Raw genomic sequence first — 24,253 nt, 5'->3', positions numbered from 1 at the left:
ATCCATCAGTACATATGTATATATAAATATATATGTGTATATACTCTCCTTCTTTTTCGCGATGTCTTTGTCTCGTTTTTTTTTACTCTACAGTTTATTGTATCTACAATTTCAATCGAGGCTTGAGTATTATCCAATAGGCTGGCGTTTATTCTGTTGTATACTTCATGTTATCCCAGTTTATAAATTCCTCAGCTTATCTCTCTTTTAACCTATTTGTTTATATACATATTTACCACCTACGCTTAGATTTTTTAAAAAACCCAGCCGACTATTTGAATCCATTTACAATAATCCTGTAAATATGTACGTAATAATGACAGTAAAAATATATGACATTATATTTATTATTATAAATATAATAATTTAAAAAATATCAATGTCAAATTGACAGTTTTCAGCTGACGGTCAACGCCATTTTTAAATTTCACCCAATTAGAAGTTTTGTGTTTTAGGATACGTTCAAATTTTTATTTTTATTTTAAATATTTAGTTTTTTAAAAAATATATACATATATGTATATATAAATAAATACTAGACATATTTTTAGTAAATTTATTTAAATTTAAATTTAATTATTTTCGCGGGATTTAAAAAATTCAAATTATTCGGAGAATTTTTAAAATTATTTTGAGTTTTGACAGACGACAGATGATTCAGGAGCGTACCGCTAATTCCTATAGTGGAACTTGAATTTGTAAACTACTCCAATATATTTTATGACAGTAAATTAAATATAAATGTCATATAATTTATTATTTACGGCTAACAGAAAGATTTTTTATTTTTTTAAGTAACTGTCAGTGGAGGGATTTAAAAAAAAACTTAATAATTTATTTTAATCAGAGCGGGTTTATTTGAAATTATTTTCGGCCCTTCGAGTATACATACTCAGCGCCAACCGTATATGCCTTCTAGAATGGTAATAAACAAATCTGTACGTTCTTAGTAGAAGACAATTACTTAGAAATTTTATTACAAGTGAGTCTATTAATTATTAATTTATTATTCATAAATATTTATTCCAACAATAAACCAAGCAGTCATTTAATTTTCCATGAAAATTTATTAGTTCAAGGATAAATTAGCAAAAAAAAAATATATATATATATATTATATATAAATATAGATATATATACATTTATATGCATTTATATATATATAGGTATATATTTAATTGTATATATCGTAAGTGAATAATCGTGAGTTCCTGACAGATTTGCGTGGGAGGCCCAAAAATGGGTAGCATGGATAAAGCTGTGATCACTGGGTTCATTTGTAGACTTTGCAGTAAAATGAATCGTTTTGTGATCCATATTTACGGTGAGGAAGGCGAGAGAATGAAATTGGCTGAAAAAATAAACGCTTATCTTCCAATCACTGTAAGTAATAATCGCTAATGTAATTCCAGTTGATTAAATACTTAAAACAAACAACGGATGATATAAATTTCATGATTAAAATCACTGGTAATAAATATATAATTAACCGATTATCCTCCCCAGGTTAAAGTAAATGATCCGCTGCCTAAGACAGCTTGTCTTCACTGCATCGAACGGCTGGAAGCTCACCACGAGCTGATGGAGAAAATATTGTTCTCTAGAAAACGATTAGGAATAGAGCCAGATGTCAATCAAGCACCGTCATCGCAGTCATCATCTCTGTCATCTCAGTCGCTGGGAGTAACGTCAACAGAATCACCGGCAGCACCTCCACCGGCCTCGACACAGCAAACGCAATTAAATTCACCTCCGTGTTGACGATTGTCGTAATTTAATACTAAAAGTAATCAAATATTCGCTCAATCTCACGTCAACAAAACTTAACTCACAAATTTATATTATATTTTGTTTATTGTTTTATTTTTAATCGTTAACAATCGAATGTCATTTGAACACAGACACTTACACTACTGATTTTTTTTTTCTAATCACTGATTTTTGTTGTACTTTAAAATGTCCGCGAGAGTGCCAAGAAATAGCCAATTTATTTAGATATTATTATTATTATTATAATTACTATCGACGAGACGTTTATTCCACATTATTGACATAATATATTAATTAATGCAAGTCTATTTATTATTATATATTTATATATAACTTTTTTTTTTGTTAGATTATGAAGGATTTGTGCAACGCATTTTTTCCTTCATAAATTAATTTATTTTATTTTTCTCGACGTTGAATAATTAATTATTATTTATATTTTTTGAATTATTATTTTTATTTTTGAAATTAACTATTGGCTTATTTATAAAAGGTACTTGGACTTAGTTGACAATTCTATAAATAACTTGATAACCAATTGAATTAATTACTGATGATAATAATTTATTTAACTCAGTAATGAGAACAAAACTATTGATAATGAATCATTTTTTTAGACAAATTATTTAGGAGAATCTTTGATCCCTGATTAAAAATTTCGATTGAATCCTATTGAGAACAATAGTAGAAAATTTATTATTTCCCGACTTAATCCGATTCACTTTAATAGAAAACAATCGGGATCTCTTGGTTTGAATTGGAGTGTAACCACACAGAAAAAAAGGATTTATTCGCAAGAAATATTTTGCATTATGAATTAAAGACGAAATTTTGTCAGGATTAGAAAAAATTTTTGGAGCAAGAAAAAGATAATTTGTGTGTTCAATTTATAGCAAAAAATTTCTTGAGGCTTGAGGCAAGTAAAAATTTTTATGATACTGAAGTTAGCCGACGTCTAATAATATTTGAATTTTTTTCAAAACGATAAATAATAAAAATATTTGAAAACATTGCACTTGTAGTCTATTAAATTTTGTACATGTGCATATTTTTAGTTTTTCTTTTTCTTCAAATTTAATTGTTCAAAAAAAAATCCAAACATTTTTAATTGTCTGTTAACTTCAGGATCATAAATTTTTTATGATACTGAAATTAGCTGACGTCTGATAATTTTTGGACTTCTATAGAAACGGTAAATTGTAAAAAAAAAAATAATTTACAAAATTACACTTATAGTTTTTTTAATTTTCTACATGTGTATATTTTTAGTTTTTTTTTTTTTTAAATTAAATTATTGAAATAAGAAATTCAAAAATTGTTAATTGTCTTCTAACTTCAGGATCATAAATTTCTTGAGCCAAGAAATCTTTTTTTTCTGTGCAGGGATAGGTGATAAATTAATGAATTGTCTTTGATATATCTTCCCTATACGATGGGATTTGTATTTTTTCAAACGAGCATACGATATTTTGTTTGTTTGATGTTAGATTACCGTAGTTAGATTAAATTAATAAAATATTTAAATAAAATAATGAAAAAAATAAAATTTTAATCATGTCAATTCATTTAGTAATAATTTTTTTTTTTGTTTCGTTTATCGAAAGTAATTTAGCTGAAATAATTGTATAATTATGGTACTGAATGCTGCAATTTATTTGTTTATATATAAATTAATTGTGTTCAATAACAGAGTCATCATTTATTTCCACATCTATTATTTTTATTATTAATAACTATATACATATTTAATATAAATAAGAGTAAAATATATTCTTCGACATGATGTTATATTGTTTATAAAGTTCATACATTATTATAAAATAAATTATTACTCATGTATTTAATAAGTCTTCTATTGTTATTTTTAAACCTTTTTTGCACGAGTGTGAATTTAGCAGACATCAGACAAATTTATTAATTATGAATAGGTAGAGTAAGTAATTAAAAAAATGCTCTGATTATTTTCAAAATTTTTTAAATGCGCATTTTTTTAAATTTTATTTTATTAATTAATTACTCTATTTATTATTAATTTTAAATTTGTCTGATGTCTGCTACATTCACTCATTTTTTTGCAAGGAAAGGTAATGAGAAAAAAATTTGCTGAAGCGTTTGGATACGGTATATTTTTTTGATAAATAAATAAAACCACCTAGTGTTTGATGTCAAAATTAAAATTGGGTGGTAAGCTTTTTTTTAATTTATCACGAGATGTCGCGTAGTGGTAATTTTAGTAGACAGTACAAAAATTTTGAACAAATGTTTTATTTTTTACTTACACAAATATTTTGGTAAAAGTGGGAAAGTGGGACTTGACCTAGTTTTGGGCCGCAGTAAATTTTTTTGTGGTAAAAGTTTAATTTTATCCAATAGCTTTAAATAGGAGACCTATTTCTAAATAATTTCTGAACTTAAGTACTAAAATTTATGAGTGTGAATGTAGCAGACATTAGACGAATTTAAAATTATAAATAATTAGAGTAAATAATTTAAAAAAATAATATTTATAAAAAATACACTTATTAATTTTTTAATTTTTCAAATGCGCATTTTTAAAAAATTTTATTTTATTAATTATTTACTCTTTTTATTAATAATTTTAAATTTGTCTAATGTCTTCTACATGTAGCATTCACACTCATCTAAAATTTACTGAAAAAAAAGCTCATTATGAGAATTATTTGAAAATCCACACGTGAAAATTTATAAAACGGTCTCATGTATTCAAATTTTTATAGAGCATGTCAGAGCTGAGAAACAAAGACGTAAATGGATATGCTCAGAGCGAGCAACTGAACAGACCATGTGTTACTTTCAAATATTTATAGTAAAAAGTTGTAGGGTAATGATTCTGAAGTGAGAAGACAGTTAAAAATTTTTGAATTTTTCCAACAAATCAATTACAAAATATGCATGTATATAAAATTTAAAAAACTGTAGGCGCAATTTTTTGAAATATTTTTTTTTTCGTAATTTCTCATTTCTAAAAAAATTCAAAAATGATTAGACGTCGGCTAACTTGAGTATCATAGAAATGAACTGTTTAAAAATTAATATTCATGGTTATTATATATTCATGTCACTCGGTTATTTGTCCATAGGTAAGTAGTCGCAGTAGAGACTCACACTGCTGGTTATTCAAGCTAATTATATGCACTAGTCACTACTCTTAAATATTTCAGACTATTTAAAGTTCATTTGAAAATCATAGCTGACTAAAAAAAATACTTTTTTAGTATTGAAAAACATGATATCAAAAAAATTTCTGTCCTTTAAATAAACAAATAAAATACTTATAGAGAAACTTATAAAAAACTGCACATAAAAAAATTTGGAAAATCTTTTTGCGCATTTTCTAAAAATTTTATTCTACTTTCAACGACTTTGTTCATTTCAGAAATATATTTTTTCATATTTAATAATTACTCTTTACTCCTTTCATATCTCATAATACTACGAAGCTTTGGTTTGACGTTGACAGAATTCGAAGATTTTCTCTTATCGCGCCGGAATATTAAAATTGTCTACGAGTCGATTTCTATCCACTATTTATTTTATCTTCAATTAAAAGACTTCTTCTTCTTCTTTTTCATCCGCAGGATCTTTTACTCGCATATTTTTATTTAAAATACAAAAAAATAAATAGAATTAAATAGATGTTAGACAAAGCCGTTGAGTACTGAGTAATAATTTTTTTTAACACTAGTCAGTAATTAAAGAATGTCAACTAGTAGATAAAAAGTAGTGACCTTTTCATCGAAGCACGAAATATAACAGTAAACTTAATTATAAATAAATCAGCTAATGATTATCTTATTCCTGTATTTTAACAAATAAATACAATTTCATATAAAAATTTTAATTATTTTTTTTAATGCATATAATTACTTAGTAATTAATAACTAATAATTAATAACTGTTGAGTTGTTCACTGGGTAAATAATTAATCGGCATTAATTTTTTATTATTTTTTACAAAATATATAATATCAAATATTTTAATAAATTGCTGAAGAAAAATTTAAGCCAAAGTTTAAAATTGGTCCACGTTGGACACGAGGAATAGTCAGGACCTTTGGGTTTGGCTTTTTTTAATCATCAAGACACAAATCCGGCCAATATTTTGTACTTTGTTAAACATTCGCACTTGACACAGACGAAAAAAAAAAAAAAAATTATATAAACGGTATTGTCAACCAAAATATATATAATATAATATAATATGTATACTTATACAATCTATCAATTTTTTATGTATATATATTTTTTAGAGTTATCAATTTAATAATAATATCAATATTAATTTATCTTTAAAACGAATTTCTTACATCTATATCTACAATTTACATTGATAAAAGATGTACCAGAAAGTTATTTTCTAAATTTACTCTGTTGTAACTGTACTTAATTGAAACAGTGCGTCTAAGGTGGCTGTTATTTTTTACGAGAATAGCCGGTCCTGCTCATCGCCTGTATTTACAATTTATTTATTAAATCCTTTAGCCATTTTAAATAATTTATAATATTTAATGCTGCTAATGGTGATTATTGCGGTCTCATCAAGAGCACGCTTGTTGCATTTCTGCTTTCGCGGCTTTCATTGCTGTAACAATTTCATAAATAAATTTTAAATTTCATTGATAATTAAGGCAAGTGATCCAGTACCCGATCAGGGAACTAGTACTCGATCACTACTCATATATTTGTATATCTATATTTACTAAATATTAGATTGGGTCAAAAAAATCGACTATTTTTTTTTTTTCAATACTGTAAAAATATTATTCCTGATGACCAAAAAAAATTATTGTGCAAGTTTGAGCCTTTAATATTGATATCAAGAGGTGTATTGTTACGACTATTAGTTTTTTGACAGAAATTTAATTTTTTACCCAAAACTCGTAAATCATCTATCTCAAAATTTTGAGCAATGTATATTCTTGAAGGAAATTGAATTCCCTACAAAAAATCTCTTTTAATAAATTGACGTAAAACGAGCCGTTTTCTTGTAACCGTGCCTTAAGCATTGATTTGTTTTTTAAATTATTTGTTTCTATTTTAGATTTTTGTTACTAGAAATATTAAATTTTTTTTTTAGTCAAGACACATATTCTTGAAGGAAATTTGAAGCTCTACAAAAAAGTCTCTTAACATTTTTTGCTAAATTCACTCCTTCGAAAGGTATTCAGGTTATTGAAGTCGTTTTGACTCAACAAGATTTTTTGTAGGAAATTCAATTCCCTTTAAGAATATACATTGCTCAAATTTTTCAGATAGATGATTTACGAGTTTTGAGTAAAAGATGAAATTTCTGTCAAAAAACTAATAGTCGTAACGATACACCTCTTAATATCAATATTAAGGGCTCAAACTTGCACAATAATTTTTTTTGGTCATCAGGAATAATATTTTCACAGTATCGAAAAAAAACAAAAAAAAATAGTCGATTTTTTTGGCCTAGTCTACTAAATGTACATGGAGTAATCAAGTACTAGTTTCCTGATTGGGAACTAGGTCTTTTATCAATGAATTAATTACATCTTAAAATGATAAATTATAATACTACTGACCTTCTCTTTCTCTTCTTCGTAATTTTTTTCTTCGCCTTTCAATACCCGCTAATTCCAGTTTCACTGAATTGTAAGTATTCTTCAACTCTGTTAGTTTTTGTTGGAGTAAAGCTATTCTCTGGCTGCCATCCAACTGAGGATCTATTAAATTAAACAATTAATAAATATTTTAAATAATAATGAATAATAAATAATAATAAATAATAAATAATTACCAAGTTCTACATAAAAGTTGTACTTCATCGGCTTTGGAGATCGAGACGAAATACTATTGAGATCTGTTATGCCATTAGTAGTAACTGCCGTCGTTGTGGTGGTCGCAGTAGTTGTATTTTCAATAACATCCGGTGGAGAATTAATATTATTAGTAGTACTATTACTGTTACTATTATTATTATTAATATTATTATTAACATTATTATTATTAATATTGTGAGTAGCAGAGTTAGAGCTTTCGCTGGTGTCATCACTGTCACTTCCAGCAGCACCACTTTGTCTCGTCTGTCTGCCTGATTGTCTTCCACTTGATTTTCTACCTGCATTGCTACCACACTCGGAACTCTTACGACTGCGTTTTTTCTTTTTAGGCGACGACGGATCCTCAGCAGACCTTTTTATTGCTTTGGAGGAACTTCTTTCGGGCGTATTACTGTCAGTATTTAAGGTCGCGTCGTCTTCACTGTAACCCGAGGGACCTTTGCCGGCGCTGTCATCAGCTTCTGATGTGTCACGATTTATTTTAACGTTTTCATCGGACAAGGGCGAGGACCCACCAGTTCTTTCGTCGCCTCGTGGAGACGTAGATATGTTGGAGATCGACGAGTCTGGTGTAGTTGGAGGCGTATTGTCCATTACAGGGGCAGCTTCATTGCTTTCACGTCTTGGTGGATGGATGACTTGCGGGATCGGAGGTGGCAAGTGTTGTTCTGGTAGGGGTGGAGGTGGTGGCTGGTGTTGCGGGAGTGGCTGGTGCTGCTGCTGTTGGGGCTGATGTTGAATGAGCGGCGGCTGCCGTGAAGTGGACACGACATTTGGCTGCATTGGAATCAGCACAGGCACAGGAACGTTGCAAGTCGTAGTGACGGTCATTGACATTGGTCCTTGGCTGGTGCTACTCTGTGGTCCCAGAGCTGGTGCACTGGCAAATGGCATCTCTAAAAGCACAAGTTTCTTTTCATTCGATTCATTCTTTATTAAAGTATGGTGGTGATGATGATGATGATCACCAGGTCTTTCCTGCTCTGTCGTATCAATGACAGGTGCAGGAGAACCTGGAATCTCTTCTTCACAAAGTAAATTCATATTTTCACCTTCTTCCTCTGTTTTAACACTCATAACAATATTCTTGGGAGAATTAATCAGTTGTTCCTGCTGGGAAAGCTGAACGATGTGACTTTGTACTTGTTGATGTTGATCAGAACGCGCCTCTGGATATAAATCCATCTCTGTTTTTATTTTAACATCGAAATCACAGGATTCATGCCGCTCTTCTCTCATCTCTGAATTATCAATCACAAGTTTTTGCTCCGAATCGCTGCTATCAGTTGAATCGACAAACTCTTGGCTTAAAACTTTCTTACGTTTTTGTTTTTCGTTTTCTTTAGGCTCCGGAGTAATTTCTTTAGGAATATCTACATCCATAGTTTCAACTTTATCTTTCTTTTTCCACACGTCTTCACGTTTATCGACTATTTTTCTCTGATCAACTTTAACATCCGCAACTTTCTTCAAATCTTCTTTATGCAGCTTCAACTGTTCAAGCTCTTCCTCTTTTTGTTTAAACGCAATTCTTATAACTTCTCTCGACCGTTCCTCTTGGAGTTTCATAGCTTCCTCTTCTTTTTTCCTCTCCAACTCTTGCTTCAGTTTAACCTCGTCATTTATAATTTTCGATCTCTTTCCATATGTTTCGGTCTTCTTCGAACTATCTTTAGAATTTTTCTTCGACTCATTTGAATCGTCATCCCGCTTAGAGTCTCTCGGCTTTGATTGTCTGAAGGCCATCGCAGCGGCTGATAATTTTTCTTCGATCGTCGAGGTTGCCGGTAATCTGGCACTGATAGGAGCAAGAATTATAGGTGTAGTGAGAGTTGTAGTCGCCAGAGAAGCAACAGTTGATGGTTTTATGTCAATAATTTTTCTTTCAATCACCGGTGGCTTTGTATCAATAACTTTTCGTTCGATCGTCGGTGGTTTTGTGTCAATTATTTTTCTTTCAATAGTCGGCGGCTTTGAATCGATAATTTTTCTTTCAATCACCGGTGGCTTCAAGTCGATAATTTTTCGTTCAATGATTGGTGGCTTGATATCAATTATTTTTCTTTCATTAATCGATGGCTTTGGATCAATTATTTTTCTATCGACTATTGGAGCTACGGTTGGAATCACCAGAGGTGCAATTACAGGCATGGCACTAGTGCTGGCGACAGTTGGAGCTGCTTGGATATGTTTCTCTTCTTTGTCTTTGACACTTTCAGGTTCTTTATTGAATTCAACTTTACTGGGCATTTCGTTCTTTGGGAACATGTCTTGTTGATAAGTAAACAGATTTTCATGTTCCGCCTCGGAAACTTCTGCCTCAGATATTATCAAACGGTCCTCGGGATCATCAGCATCTCCGGCTCCATCGTCGTTGCTCATCGAGTCATTAAAAAGTAGATCGACGTTAGAACTACTCTTGGTTTGTTCTTCGATCACGGCTGAGACTAAAGTCGGCGGTGAAAGAGTAACAGGTGCCGTTTTAGGTGGAATCAATGGCGGAGGTTCAACAATTTTTTCAAATTCTTTTGGCGATGAAATAACAGTTGGTTTAGGTGGCGTAATAATTTCAGGAGTTTCCTCAGGACGTTTTACAGGCGTTCTTCTGGCTTTACGTTTAGACTCAGCCTCAACCTCTGGTTTACTTTCTTTAGGACTAGCTGCTGAAGTTTTTTGTTTCTTTTTCGGACTCTTGGGTTCTTCATCAAAGACCCGCTTTTTCGGTTTATCTTTATCACCAGAAGAATCCCGTTTATTTCTTACTTCAAATTCAAATGGCTCTGGTTCTTTAAATTCATAAACGTCCTCAGTAGGCGAAGGGGATGGATCAGGTTTAACAGCAACAGCTTCAACAACTGGTTTAATGTCAACAGGTTCTTCAACTTTAACATCTTTAACTTCTTTTTTCTCTTCTTTAACATCTTTTTGCAGCTCATCAACACGTGGTTTAGTTTCTTCATCCCCAGAATTTTCAGGCTCCATTCTCAGTACTTCCATTTTCACAGCTTTATCAAAACCTTTGAGTTCAGATCTTATTTGATTAAGATCAAAATCACGTCCTTTAGGTTGTTCATCGTGTCCTTGTGTTCGTTCAAAGGTATCTGGCACTTCATCCTCGTCGTCTTCATCTTCATCATTTTCATCATTCTCTTCATCCTCCACATCGTCTTCTTCATCTTCATCAGCACCAGCACCGCCACTGTCCACCTCAGATTTAGTACTTTGTATTTTATTCGGAGTCCTTCTTAATCTTCGTGTTCTTCTTGGTTCACTCACAGCATCTTTTTCATCTTCAACTTCACTATTTTCATCTGGTTTTATTCTGTCTTCAACTCTGCGTCTCACTTCTCGTCTTCTACGTTCCTCAGTACCGCGCGATCTCGTTCTAGCTCTCTCTGGTTCAGTAGTATCAGTCTCATAAGCATCACTGTCTTCACTTTCAGTGACGACAGACAAATCAGTGTGTCCAGACATTCTTCTTGTACGTCTGCGCAATTCAATGCCCACTTGTTCAGCATTTCTGGTATTTCTAGTAGGACGACTACCTGCTGGAGTAGCTGGACTCTTTGTTCGTGAGCTAGAGCTGTTAACTGACAAAGGCGTAGTAGATCTTGCAGGTTGAGACGAATCTTTATCTTTATCTTTATTATTTACAGACGAAGTTGAACTAGTGCTGGTGGAAGTTGCCGACGAAGTTTTCGAAGTCGTTGGCGCAACACTCTGAGCTCTTCGTCTACCTTGTAAGCCAGTAGTTGGTGTTTTAGCAGATTTACTCGAGTTCGTACTAGGCGTTTGAGGTCTGGGTGTTGCCTTAGTTCTTCTAACTCGCGCCTGAGTTTGTGTAAAATTCTGCGCTATCCTGGTAGCTTTGATCCACTCGTCGTATCTTGTATTCCAGCCTGTGTAATGCACGAGATAGTTCATCTCATCACAGTCATCGAGTTGCTGGACTCCAATAACTTTCGCTTCATACGTTACTTTAGACTCGTGTGTCGGCCCGTAGTAAACTTTCAGTCTGTCTCCCAATTGCACTGGACCCTTGTAGCACGGCGCCGATGAGCTCTCAGCTCCACTGCTTTCATCCTTGTCAGTACGAGATTTATCAGTGTCTTCTCGCTTCTTCCGTCCACGCTGTTGCTTTTTAAGTTCGTCGTCTGTCAATCGCCGCGGTTTCAAAGAATTACCACGAGTTTTTTCAGACTCACGAGAAGGTGTACGAGTTTCACGAGAGTCCTTTACTTTAGTATCTTCTTTAGATTTAGAACGTGTCTTTGTAGTTTCCTCGTCTTTTTTATTTGACGTTTCTTTTTTTCCCGTCAAACTAGCATTGGAACTTGACGATGATGAATTTCCCTCTTGTTTTTTCTTTTCATAAGTTTTTTTCTTCGGCTCTTCTTTAATTTTAGTCACCGGTGTTGTTGCTGCTGCTGGTGTTGCTGTCGCTATTACTGATGCTGTTGTTGTCGTTGCTGATGATGATTTAGCACGACCCAGAGAAACAGGAGTGAATCTTGCTGGTGGTTTTTGTGACTTTTCACTACTCGATGACTCGGTACTCTCAGCTTCAACATTTATGTCACTCTCTTGTCCACTGACGGACTCTTCGACAACTTCTTTCTTCTTAACCGGCTTCGGTTCTTCCTCTTTGACAATCTCTCGAGGTACACACGGCTCACTACTGACAGGTTTTTCATCTTCAACAGGAACTTTCTTTTCTTTTGGTTCCTCATCACCTTCAGTTTTTTCTTTCTCCGTCTTGGGAATGTTCTGATGAGCCGTTGGAACCGGAGTGTTACGATCTTTATCTCGAATAAGACTTCTCCCAGGTCTTTGTTTACGTGTACTGCCTCTCGGATGATTGACCATCGTGCATCCAAGCTTTCTGTAAAAATCTTCAAAAGAGTGTAAAAATTTTTTGTATGCCTGTTTCACAAGGTTGTGCGTAGCATGTGTCAGTTGCATTGAAATACCAAGTCGTCTTGTTATTGATTTCCACTGATTTTGATTTGTCACGCGATTGTAGCCACCTAGTTTTTCAACAGCCCGGAATAAACGATACAAATCAATGTCTTCATTGCCAATCATCGGGCAATTATTTATCGGAGTACCTCGATCATCCATAAATTTATATAATTGTGCTACGAAATGATCTTTTTCCTCGCGTGGTTCGTCATCCGAGCTGTCGGAATCTAAATCTCCATCTGTATCACTGTTACCACTGGACATACTGTTACCAAACAATGAATCGCGATCCCAGTGAGGCGGCAATTCATTTTTCTCCAAAAACAACAGAGCTTTCTCAACAGCTATTTTCAAAGCGCTGTTTTCAACTTTCGTCCCCATTTCCTTGGTAAATTCAGTCGCTTCCTTCTTCGGGACAGTGTAGTACCTAGCATCCTTGAAGGATCTAACCAAATAATCATCACGGACCCGTATTCTGACAGTGTCCTGAGCAGTTGGAGCAACAACTAACCCAGGAAACCAATTGTCTTTCTTTTTCTTATCGCCCAGCTCGACACAAACGACTCGTCCGATCTCAGGCTCAGTTTCGACACCTTCTTTCCCACCAACACCTGAACCAGACGGGCTTCCTCGTGGTGGACTTCCTTCATCTTCGCTGCTGTCATCCCTGCAACACAAGAACAAAAAAAAATATTTAATTTAATAAGTTGTCGTGTCAAAACGTAACATGCAAAAATAAAAAACTCACTGTGCTTGCCTCGAACGTCTGCCACGTCTACCACCAATCACAGGATTACCAAAGTGTTCAGGATGCGTCAACGGCAGCTGGTCCAACGTCTCACTTTCAGCAAAGTGTCTTCCACTCTTCAAGCACAGAGCAGTTCGTCTCAGCGTCGTTATGTCTCCGTCATCAAAGACTACCGTGTACTGACTGCAATCCTGGATCTTGGTGATGGTCGCCTCAACGAACTCTTTCTTGTCCACATGACGAGCCTCCACAGATGCTCCGACTCTCAGTGTACCTTTTATTTGGTCATCGGTAACAGTTGCAGTTCCCAGACCTTGCTTGTACGTAACACGACATTTTACTGAACGTACGACTTTACGAATCTTAGCCTCGCAGAAGGCGCCTTTGTACTTGGCGCTCACTTCCGTTCCCACCGACAGGTATGGCGGATCGTCTCCCTAAAAAATAAACAATTATATTTTTTTGTCACAGATTAAAAAAAAAATACACGTAATATTTTTTAAGTTTTATGAATTACGTCACCAGCACAAAGAATTACTCGAGCGATACTTCATGCGCATTTATAATCCACATTGATAATAAAGTAATTACAGTAAAAATAATTAACAGCAAAGTATTTGTTATAAACAGCAACGAGGTATTTACGTATGGTATTTAAAGTTTATTTCGTAACCTCGAAAAATAAATTTAAACTAAAATAACTTTCAAACTTTAATTATAAATAAATGAATAAAATAATTCGTTGATAAATTAATGAACAGAATAAAATAAAATAAAAGGATATAAATAATAAAAAATATAAATCACTCAAGTAATTAAGTATGGTAGATAAAAATGAGCCACGAATATTTAAATGACTAAAAATAGGTGGATAGAGTTTATGAATTAGTAACTCTCTCCCGCCCGTTTACTTACCAGCATTTTCTATCGTTCCACAGGCTCCATGTACACAAATTTACGACAATTTATAAAACACGGCATGAAAAATAATAACCGTTTGTACTGAGCACACACAATTATTAATATCTCGGTTATTAGCAGCACAAATAATACGTCTGAGCACAAATAATCTCCACAGTATTAATCTATCGTATAAATAAAACAATAATAATAATTTATGTGCAGAATAAAATGATGACCCGTTTAAAAATTCAGCTTAAGAGTTTGGATTGGAGTAATACCCACACTGATCAGTGATCACACACTACCAGGCTTTACCTTAAACCTTCCCCGCCTAGTTTATTTCTCCAGCAATCTCTCAAGTTTATTCTGTCTCACTTGTGTTGACAACACGGTGTAACAGCGACCTGGACAGACGGCACCAACACATATCACGTATATATAAATTCACTGTTCACCAGCAGTCCTCTGTCTCTTGTTCTCCTTCAGCAGCTGTATCTTTCTCTGCTGCTTTTATTCCTTTTCGTACATATTAGAGCAAGTTGGTTTGGTTGCTGCCGCGCATTCTCACCAGAGCTTCATGCACAATCGAATTTATCCTCCACACTCTTTTACTTTTATTACTTCTCTTTTTAGCTGCTAACTATTGCTGCTACACCAATACCTAAAACACACACAGAGACACGAAGAATTACATGGAGATGAGGGGCGAGGTGACGGAGGTGGTGCTGGCGGTGCTGGGAGTGTGCGTACGTCACTGACATAAACTATGGACTGATGTGCACTCATGCAAATAAATATATTTTTAAAACAAACTGAAATCATTATCACTATTCAAATTTACTTTTTTTTTAGCGGTTAATTTTTTTTTGAATTATCGTTTATTTTTAAATTTATGATAATGGATTTCAAAAAGTATATGATTTTTTTTTTTAGAAAAATAAAATATCAAGCCCGATGTCTTTATGCTGGCTAATAGCAGTACTGTACCGGAAGTGCGTTCAAAAATGTAAACTAATTTGAATTGGCCGAAAAATTTAATATGGCGGCGGGCGGACTTGGCGCGGGAGATTTGAATTGGGTTAAATGAAGTCGCGTTTTGGAGAGTGATTGTGAGATGAATAAATTTTAAACTGATGTACAAAAATAGTTTGTCGATTATTTTGAGTAATTGGGTAATTTTTATTGGATATTGCTGATAAATTGGGGAGGTATAAAATATATAAAATACTTATATTTTAGTTGAGAAAATGAGCGCAAAAGATGCGGCAGAGCTCGATGCGAAACAAAATGGCGACGAGTAATGAAGTGCCGGGAGGCATCACCGAGAACAATTCATTATCCGCCGAAAAATCCGTGAGTAACACACGTCAACGGCATCCGAGTGACTAAATAATTCGTAAATAAACGTTATTTATTTTATTTAATGTTAATTCGGTGGTGTCTACTTGCATTTTTATTATTCTACCATTAAAAAGTACCGTCGTTTTTTTTTGGGTGAATTTTTGTCATAGAAAGCATGTTTTGTTAAACCTTGGCATTCCTCCGGTTTTATATATATATTATATATATATACATACATATTCTCTGCACTCTTTATTAGTCCGTTTCACTAAAAAAAATTGAATTGAATTTAAATAATGAGTTACTTTTAAAATAAATAATTATTGACTAGTAATATTCAGTACTTATTTGTGCATAATTAATCTAATCATTTATATATATATATAATAATTGACACGTGAGAATATATAACCGAGTGAGTGATATTCATAAAGCTCGATTACAATAGAATAGACGCCATTCATTTTGGCGGGCACGTGGACGACGTTTTTGTTAATAATTTTAATAATTACAAACTGCTTTTAATTTATAAATTCGTAGCTACGTAATGTTTAATTATTATTTTATTATTTAAAAAAAAAAATTTTTTTTATAGTGCATATTATTTAAACGTGATTTTATTATTTTTATAATTTAATTTGCAGCCATTCACAAATACCCGGTCACTTATGAAGGACATTGTAATTAAAATTCAATAATTCCTTAATAGAATAATCGAATTTTTTAATTTTCATGCTCAAATTATATTTTTTTCGAAGCCACGGCTTCTTAATTCAAATTTCCTGCATGTTCATTTTAAATAATTATTTATTATTTTATTACATTAATTAATTAATTAATTATTTAAACGGTTATTTTGTTTAATTTCAGCAGTCAAAAATGGAGACAATGGAAGTTGCTGAGCCGATAACGGCAATAAAAGTAGAGGAGAACAACACGGAGAACAACGACAAAGAATCAGCGGCAACGAACAAGAAGGTGCCAGTCGACGAGATGACTTCACGTGACTATTACTTCGACTCGTATGCTCACTATGGCATCCATGAGGAGATGCTGAAGGACGAAGTGCGAACGATAACCTATCGTAACTCAATGTATCATAATAAGCATTTATTCAAAGATAAAATCGTGTTGGACATTGGCTGCGGCACGGGAATTTTGTCAATGTTTGCTGCTAAAGCCGGCGCAGCTCGAGTAATTGGTATTGAATGCTCCAACATCGTCGAGTACGCGGAAAAAATAGTTGAAGCCAATCAACTGTCTCACATAATCACTATTGTTAAGGGAAAAGTTGAGGAAGTCGTATTGCCAGACGGTATTGAAAAAGTCGACATTATTATTTCCGAATGGATGGGCTATTGTCTTTTCTACGAGTCGATGTTGGACACGGTGCTCCATGCGCGTGACAAATGGCTAAAACCCGACGGCATGCTTTTCCCCGATAAAGCGACTCTATTTATTTGCGGTATCGAGGATCGTCAATACAAAGACGAGAAAATAAACTGGTGGGACGACGTCTACGGCTTTGACATGAGCAGTATTCGTAAGGTCGCAATAAGTGAACCCCTCGTTGATGTCGTGGACCCTAAACAAGTTGTCACGAACGCATGTCTCATCAAGGAGGTTGATCTCTACACGGTCACAAAAGCAGATCTTGATTTCTCATCTCCGTTTACTCTTCAAGTACGACGCAACGACTACGTTCAAGCTCTAGTCACATTCTTCAACATTGAATTCACCAAGTGCCACAAACGTGTTGGGTTCAGCACAGCGCCGGAAGTTCAGTACACCCATTGGAAGCAGACGGTCTTCTACTTTGACTCCTACATGACGGTAAAACGCGGCGAGGAAATTTACGGTGTATTCTCGATGAAACCGAACGCTAGGAATTATCGCGATCTAGATTTTAGTATTGAGTTAGATTTCAAAGGAGAGTTGTGCCAAATTAACGAAACGAATCATTATCGTATGCGTTGATTTAACCATTGCTCTTCTTACGTGTCCTTATTCGCTCTGTAATCTTGCTGATGAGTCATAACATCTTTTTTTGAAATTGATAGTGAGGAAGAGTAAAATAAAAACAACAACAACAAATAATTAATGAATTGTAACGAAATGAAGGCAAGCGAAAGTGATACACAAAATAAATGTATTCTGTTTATAATCACTTGATAACTTTAAATATTTCTTCCTCTATAATTGTATATGCAATAACTTAATTATTTTTTTTATTCCCAGAATAATGATTATCATCTTTTGTTTTGAGTTTTTTTTTATATCAATGTCAATTCATCCAAGTAAATATTTTATATCACAATTTTGTATGAGTAGATACTAATTAAAATGTAACAAAAAAAAATCAATTGTGTTTGAGGGCCAGTTTTTCAAACCGGGTTTATTTTTAATCCGGGCTTTAATTATTATTACTGGTAAATTTATATATTATTAACATATAGATTTACTGGGAGTATTAATTTAAATCCGGATAAAAATAAACCCGGTTCGAAAAACTGACCCTAAGATTATCAGTCTAGTAAGCGAGATAGATTAAGAAGCAAAAAAAAAATAATTAAATGGTACTTGTACTTCTCTTTGCCGTCACTGGGATTAATTTTTTCATCACGGCACGAAATATCAAAAAGTTCCACTCATTAGAGAATAATAAAACAATTTTTTCTTTTTTCCTCCGACTTATCGATAAAAATCGAATAAATAAAAAAAACTCAATAAGTCTGAAGTATGAACGTCAAATTAAAAAGAAAAAAAATAAACAAATAAATAAAAGTAATTAGATTCTGTCTGTGTAATGATGATGACGCGATTAATAATTAAAATTGTATGTTATAAAATTATCGCTTTTATACCAGTAATTGTGAATTATAAATTGTAAGAATTATAAAAGTCAATAAGTTTGCTACGACATTTGTGTATCGTTATTTTTTTTTATTATTACAGACATGATTATTCTCCTTATAAAAGGCATTTTGGTTTATTATATAAACAATTTTATTTTGTCAACTTCCCACATATATATATATAATTTTCCTTTCCAATAATTTTAATTTATAATTTAATTTTCAAAAGTGTTATGTCGTCGCAAGACCTTTTAGTAAGTTGGCTAATTTTTGAGTTTTGTAGTCCGATCGCAGCTGAATGAAGCTCATGAGGGTTGAACGGTCCAGCATCGCCTGTAATACGAGTTCAAGTTATTGATTAATTTATTTTTTAATAAAAATTACTGGGGAAATAAATTTTCAATAATTACCAATTGGTCATCGGTGCAGACTTGCTTCAAGTTCGCAGGTTTGACAAGCAGGAGATTACACAATGCGTGCAGAGTATCGAACAATGAGACAACAATACCAACTCCTAGTTCCTTAACGCACTTTCTGTACTCATTCATGTCGCAAATGGCGCACATGGCACCGGCGGAGTTGAACTGGAACTGTTGGAGATGCTCGTAAATCACTCGGTGGAAACGTATTCCGAGTTCAGTCAGTACATTTTCTGCATTCTTTCCGTCGAGAGTGTCCCTGATGTGGCGAATCATTCCTGTGACATACTGACACACTGCTAAGCATGCTGATGTATTGATTGTGTCAACGTCATCAGTCTCTGGTTTGAAGTCTGTTTTCCGTTGCTCACTTTGCAGGTATAATCTAACCCAGCCCGCGATCGCGTTGATGCTGCGGTCCAATCCTGTGTCCAACTTCAATTCTATTTGTACTAGTACTGATTTTTGTCGAGCTAAACAATCTCCGTGTTTTGGAGTTGATCTAGAATAATTTTAACAAAATATTGTTAATCTTGAAGTATTATTATTGAAGAAGGTTTGATAGTTAGAAAAATATTTACATGACAAGAGGCACGAGACTGTCGTTGAATTGTTCTTCAAGCAACCGAACGATAACATTGCACTGTCGTGCGATATTGAAGAAATGTATGTCTGGAGGAGTCCTACTTTCGGGGATTGGTACACTCTGGAGCCCCAGTTCGAGCGCGTAGTCTACGTGCTCATTCATCAAGTGCTGCAGGAGAATTTCAAGAATTTGAAGTGCGTTTGACGGCAAGTCTGCGGGTTGAGATAGCGCCTGACACCGTTGAAACGCTAATTTACTTCGTTGAAGCAGAGCTATCGCCAGCTCCTCTGACAGAAAAGTTTCTCCACCGTAATCTTCTATCTGAGCGATATTTATATTCGTCCTTGTGCCGATTACTGCCTGGAGATCACGTCTGAGCTCTTGAAAGCCTCCTGTCTGTATTTGTTTCTTCTGATGATTCTTAGAGTCGTAGTATTCGACCAAGAGGCTTGTGGATTTTTCTCTCAGGGCTTTCAACTCAAGGCTGAAAATTTTAATTTGCTTATTAACTATCGCGCCAAATAATTTATTAAAAATAAACATACATTAATTTCCAAGTACCTGATATAAGTATCGAGGTGTTTTTGAAAAATATTACGGGTCAGTTTAGTCAAGTAGGCCTCGTCGGTACCCATGTCAAATTGTTTTAAATCAGTTGACAGTTTTATAGTCTTGCAATACAAATCATACAAGTTACTTAAATACTTGTCGTTGTCAGATCTATCAGCTAGTTTCGCTACCGTATATTTTTGTAATCTCAAATGATAGATATTAAGAACGAACTTGGCCATAACTTGCTGGGGATTTGTAAATACTTGCTGCATGAGTTTGTAATTTTTTGTACACATTGGTATGACATCTTGAAATACATCTTTCCCGCCAAACGAACCCATTTGACTTTGCTCGATAAATGCATCAACACACTGTGAGTAACCTTTGAAGTGCTCCAATACAGACGCAAGTTCTTTCATCCTCTCAGCATCGTCGCTGTTGTGAGCACGGACGAATTCTTCGATCAAACTTCGCTCTATCTCGTCATACTTGGCTGCTATTTTACCTTTCGCCTGATCGAATTTGTCTGATGGCAGCTCTTGTGATATCAGATGCAGTTTTTGTATCACATCTGCTGCTACATCTAACTGATGATGATAATAATAATGATAATAATTAATAGACTCAAAGCAGTTTGTTTCTTATAAATTTAAAAATAATGCTGATAAACTTACTGTAGATTTATCAGTAAAAATGGGATCAGTTAGAGGACCAGGACTTAAAAATTCGCTAAAATGTTTCATTAATTTTTGTGCTTCAACTGCACGTGCTCTTGGAGTGTTGACATTCTCAAGTTGATCGCCCAGATGAATAACTTTGGTAGCAACAAAATTTATCCGCTCGTCGAGCTGATGAAATAAATCAATGGCTTTTTTATTCTTCCCCTGCATCTCGATAATTTCGTAGGCATGCCGCGTCTCCTCGTCTTTCAGCGCCAGCTCCAGCTTCTCGCACTTTTTCTGCTGACGTTCCTCCAGGATCTGTAGGTCTTTGATGGCATGGAGAAAGGTCTCGTGGACTGAAACTGGGTCAAAGACACCTGGTCCGTCTACCATAGAGTCGTTTACTGTTCTCCAGGCCAAGCGCTCAACAAATTCTTCGGGATCGAACGGTTCCTACGTAACAATTAATTTAAATATTTATGTTGTTAAAAATAAATAGTTTGTAATTTTAAATATGACAGAATACCTGCTCGAGCTCTTTCATATATTGTTGCATCATCTTGAAGAGTTATTTAGTTTACTAGTAATTATTAAAGCCAATGGTATTGTTGTAAACACAAAAATAAATATTTATAAATAGATTTGTTTATTATTAAGGCAACATTATTAATTTATTTTTATAATATTTCATTATATTAATATATTTATCTAATATTATTATTACTCATATTGACCAGTTCAGACTTTAATTGTCTGTAATTATTATCTATTGTTTTATGTGATAAATTCCATCTACACTTATTTGGATAACGTCAAAGCCATATGATAAATTGACAAGTGGATTTGGATTTGGAACATGAATTTCGTCTGATATATTTTTGTGAGGTTACGTTATTTTTGTGGTAAATTTACGAGTCAATAGAAGTCTCTGCTGCTTAATTACTTTTAAAACAAACGTTAATTGCCATCTGATATTTTTTTTACAAGTTTTTGATTACTCTGGAAGTTTATGAAGTCTGAAGTGTGAAGTGAGTTCTGCGTTATCGATATTTTTAAATTACGCGCTGACGGTAATTCAACAGTTTGAAGGTGGCGTCATTTGAATCTTGTTCTCCGCGCGCTGGAAAGTTTCAAGATGGCGGCCGCTGAGCGTCATGTTTCGTGTTGCCCGAGTAGATCGCGATATTCTATTCGTATTTAGTGATAAATTGTCGTGATATTAATTGTTTCAAGTACTCGAATAATTCAATAAAACTGATATGAGTAATAATAGATGATAATTGTCGTGTTTGTGCCGAGTGATATTAGTGAAAAGTGTCGTTTAAAAATCATGATCCTGAATGATACTGAAGTTAGCCGACGTCTAAGAGTTTTTGAATTTTTTTTTAAATCGATACATTAGAAAAAAATAAATTTGAAAAAATTGCACATGCAGTTTTGAAAATTTTCTACACATGCATATTTTTAGTTTTTTTTTTTTTGTATTTTATTTGTAGAAAAAAAACATTCGAAAATTTTTAATAGTCATGATCCTGAAGCCAGCAGACAAATAATAATTTTCGGTTTTTGTTTTTAACGAATTAATTACAAAAAAAGAAAAAATAAAAATATGCACATGTAAAAATTTAAAAAAACTGTCGGTGCAATTTTTAAAAATATTTTTTTTTGTAATTTACCATTTAAAAAAAAAATCAATAAATTATTAAACGCCGGCTAACTTCAGTATTATTAAAAATCGTGTATGGTAGCCGTGAAACTTGTGAGTAAAATTTAAATTAGTGACTAAACAGTTCTAAATAACATTGAATTCATTTAAATGATTATAATTATTAATAATATGCCGGATAAAACATTGAAAATTTCAAATAATTAATTTTGTCGCGAAATACATCTAGTCAATGATGTGTCAATAGAAGACTCCGCTGCTTAATTATTTTTAAAAACCGAACGTTAATTTTCATCTGATATTTTTTTTTACAAGTTTTTAAATAATCTATAAGTTTGTAAAGTCTGAAGTGTGTTCTGCGTTATCGATAGTTTTAAATTACGTGCTGCCGGTAATTCAAAGTAGTGAAGATGGCGTCGTTCGAATCTTGTTCTCCGCGCGCTCGAGAGTTTCAAGATGGCGGCCGCTGAGCGTCATGTTTCGTGTTGCCCAAGTAGATTGCGATATTAAATTCGTATTTAATGATAAATTGTCGTGATATTGATTGTTTCAAGTACTTAAATAATTCAATTAAGCTGATGACAGTAATTATAGTTAATAATTATCGTGTTTGTGCGCAGCGATATTAGTGAAAAGTGTCGTTTAAAAATCGTGAGTGGTGGCCGTGAAACCTGTGAGTAAAATTTAAACGAGTGACTAAATTATATTGAATTCATTTAAATAATTATAATTATTGATAAAATGCCGGATGAAACATTGAAAATTTAAAATCATGTGTCTTAAAATTATTTGATTAATAAAATATAAAAGGCTAAATATTGATATGATACTGAAAATAGCAGACATCATCAGACAATTTTTTAATTTTTATGAGTTAGTTGCAAGTAAAATGAAATTTTTAGAATTTGCACTAAAAATTTTTTTTTTAATTTTTGATACACAATTTTTTCAAGTTTTTCCTATAAGAAGAAGTATTTTGCTGGTTTATTTAAAATAAATCAATTTTTCTAATGTATGCTACTCTCAGTATCATATAATGTAGGGGGAGTGTTTGGGTACGTTACCCAGAATTCATTGTGATATAAATTTTAAAAGCCAAAAAAAAAAATAGTGAAGTGAAAAAATTGTGTTTTCGGTTCGTGTTGGTGAAAAAAAAAAGTGGTGATGTAGTATTTACATAGTGTGGTTATCGTGTTTAAGTGTAGTGTTGATTCAATTATTACAGTACTATGATCCTGAAGTTGACAGACAATTAATAATTTTCGGATTTTTGTTTTTTTCAACAAATCAATTTCTCAAATATTTTTTTTTTATAATTTATCGTTTTTAAAAAGTCCAAAAATTATTAGACGTTGGCTAAATTCAGTATCATGCAGTACTTGGTCATCAAGAAATGGTCCAGAGTTAAGACGCATGCAGAGAACTAAGCAAGCACCGAGTGAAGGAGAATAAGGTAAGTGATGCATGTATTGCATTATATAATTATTTTTTCTTCATATTTATACTGCTTAGCTTATAAATTCAATTTTACTTCGAATATCATTAACTATTGAGTACGCGCGTCTTTAGGGCGCCAAATATATTTGAAAATTTTTTGAATCAAAGTACAGTCCTGTGAGATTATTTCAGAACACAATTTGTTACCATCGAGCTGACAACAAAGTTTTCTTCCACACAGAGTTCCTTCCATTGGTAATTCGATGCACTAGTTTGATCTTTCATTTGCTAGGTGGCGTTACTGATCTTGCGCAGCAAGTGCTGCCCTCGCAGGCGTTAATTTGAGACAATTTAAATTTTACTGATTTTCAAAAATTCAAATTGAAGTTACAATTCTTCATTTTAATATTGAACATTTTTATTTTAAAAAATTGAATTATCAAAGTTCATTATTTTATTTTTATTATTTAAATTTTTTAAAATTATCGGGTATTAATTTTTTCATGCTCTAGTTAAAATTGAAGA

At 33.1% G+C, this 24,253-nt stretch overlaps 4 protein-coding genes across 17 annotated transcripts; 2 read left to right on the top strand and 2 right to left on the bottom strand.

Annotated features, from left to right (window-relative positions):
• The first annotated feature begins 824 nt into the window (after positions 1-824).
• LOC130675349 (uncharacterized) lies at positions 825-3,496 on the top strand. 2 transcript variants are annotated; one of them, XM_057480964.1, is made up of 3 exons: positions 825-982; positions 1,219-1,383; positions 1,507-3,496. In XM_057480964.1, the coding sequence occupies exons 2-3, from the start codon at positions 1,240-1,242 to the stop codon at positions 1,759-1,761; spliced, it is 399 nt and encodes a 132-aa protein (XP_057336947.1). In that variant the 5' UTR covers positions 825-982; positions 1,219-1,239; the 3' UTR covers positions 1,762-3,496. The 2 variants fall into 2 exon arrangements, with proteins under 2 accessions (XP_057336947.1, XP_057336948.1); XM_057480965.1 differs by having other exon boundaries at positions 840-982; positions 1,209-1,383.
• Positions 3,497-5,562: 2,066 nt separating this feature from the next.
• On the bottom strand, positions 5,563-14,901 carry LOC130675343 (AT-rich interactive domain-containing protein 4B). Of its 4 annotated transcripts, none has more exons than XM_057480946.1 (6): positions 14,223-14,901; positions 13,308-13,744; positions 8,650-13,226; positions 7,555-8,493; positions 7,340-7,480; positions 5,563-6,372 (listed from the first exon to the last, which is right to left on the bottom strand). In XM_057480946.1, exons 1-6 carry the CDS (start codon positions 14,226-14,228, stop codon positions 6,329-6,331), a joined length of 6,144 nt encoding a protein of 2,047 aa, XP_057336929.1. In that variant the 5' UTR covers positions 14,229-14,901; the 3' UTR covers positions 5,563-6,328. The 4 variants fall into 4 exon arrangements, with proteins under 4 accessions (XP_057336929.1, XP_057336927.1, XP_057336928.1 ...); XM_057480944.1 differs by having other exon boundaries at positions 7,555-13,226; positions 14,223-14,392; positions 14,493-14,900; XM_057480945.1 differs by having other exon boundaries at positions 7,555-13,226; positions 13,317-13,744.
• A 533-nt stretch (positions 14,902-15,434) lies between these two features.
• LOC130675347 (protein arginine N-methyltransferase 1) lies at positions 15,435-17,635 on the top strand. Of its 10 annotated transcripts, none has more exons than XM_057480950.1 (3): positions 15,483-15,563; positions 16,196-16,231; positions 16,425-17,635. In XM_057480950.1, exons 1-3 carry the CDS (start codon positions 15,486-15,488, stop codon positions 17,526-17,528), a joined length of 1,218 nt encoding a protein of 405 aa, XP_057336933.1. In that variant the 5' UTR covers positions 15,483-15,485; the 3' UTR covers positions 17,529-17,635. The 10 variants fall into 10 exon arrangements, with proteins under 10 accessions (XP_057336934.1, XP_057336933.1, XP_057336932.1 ...); XM_057480949.1 differs by having other exon boundaries at positions 16,422-17,635; XM_057480954.1 differs by having other exon boundaries at positions 15,496-15,606; positions 16,422-17,635.
• LOC130675346 (exocyst complex component 5) lies at positions 16,424-21,510 on the bottom strand. Its single transcript, XM_057480948.1, has 6 exons — positions 21,152-21,510; positions 20,638-21,078; positions 19,973-20,550; positions 19,407-19,895; positions 18,817-19,327; positions 16,424-18,739 (listed from the first exon to the last, which is right to left on the bottom strand). The coding sequence occupies exons 1-6, from the start codon at positions 21,182-21,184 to the stop codon at positions 18,638-18,640; spliced, it is 2,154 nt and encodes a 717-aa protein (XP_057336931.1). The 5' UTR covers positions 21,185-21,510; the 3' UTR covers positions 16,424-18,637.
• Positions 21,511-24,253: the final 2,743 nt, after the last annotated feature.

Source organism: Microplitis mediator, chromosome 10 (genome assembly GCF_029852145.1).
Source record: "Microplitis mediator isolate UGA2020A chromosome 10, iyMicMedi2.1, whole genome shotgun sequence".
Taxonomy (NCBI): Eukaryota; Metazoa; Arthropoda; class Insecta; order Hymenoptera; family Braconidae; genus Microplitis; species Microplitis mediator.
The sequence above is the reverse complement of the archived record's forward strand: the minus strand, read 5'-3'. Positions and strand labels throughout refer to the sequence as shown.

Excerpts from the sequence above, each read along its gene's own strand:
- LOC130675349 (XM_057480964.1), top strand. The coding sequence starts at position 1,240 with ATGGGTAGCATGGATAAAGCTGTGATCACTGGGTTCATTTGTAGACTT. Across the intron at positions 1,384-1,506 it reads ACGCTTATCTTCCAATCACT|GTTAAAGTAAATGATCCGCT; the intron begins GTAAGTAATAAT and ends TATCCTCCCCAG.
- LOC130675347 (XM_057480949.1), top strand. The coding sequence starts at position 15,486 with ATGCGAAACAAAATGGCGACGAGTAATGAAGTGCCGGGAGGCATCACC. Across the intron at positions 15,564-16,195 it reads CATTATCCGCCGAAAAATCC|CCATTCACAAATACCCGGTC; the intron begins GTGAGTAACACA and ends TTTAATTTGCAG. Across the intron at positions 16,232-16,421 it reads GGTCACTTATGAAGGACATT|CAGTCAAAAATGGAGACAAT; the intron begins GTAATTAAAATT and ends GTTTAATTTCAG.
- LOC130675343 (XM_057480943.1), bottom strand. Across the intron at positions 13,227-13,307 it reads AGACGTTCGAGGCAAGCACA|GGATGACAGCAGCGAAGATG; the intron begins GTGAGTTTTTTA and ends CTTGTGTTGCAG. Across the intron at positions 6,373-7,339 it reads ACGAAGAAGAGAAAGAGAAG|CAATGAAAGCCGCGAAAGCA; the intron begins GTCAGTAGTATT and ends AAATTGTTACAG.
- LOC130675346 (XM_057480948.1), bottom strand. The coding sequence starts at position 21,184 with ATGATGCAACAATATATGAAAGAGCTCGAGCAG. Across the intron at positions 21,079-21,151 it reads ATATGAAAGAGCTCGAGCAG|GAACCGTTCGATCCCGAAGA; the intron begins GTATTCTGTCAT and ends ATTGTTACGTAG. Across the intron at positions 20,551-20,637 it reads TTTTTACTGATAAATCTACA|TTAGATGTAGCAGCAGATGT; the intron begins GTAAGTTTATCA and ends TATCATCATCAG.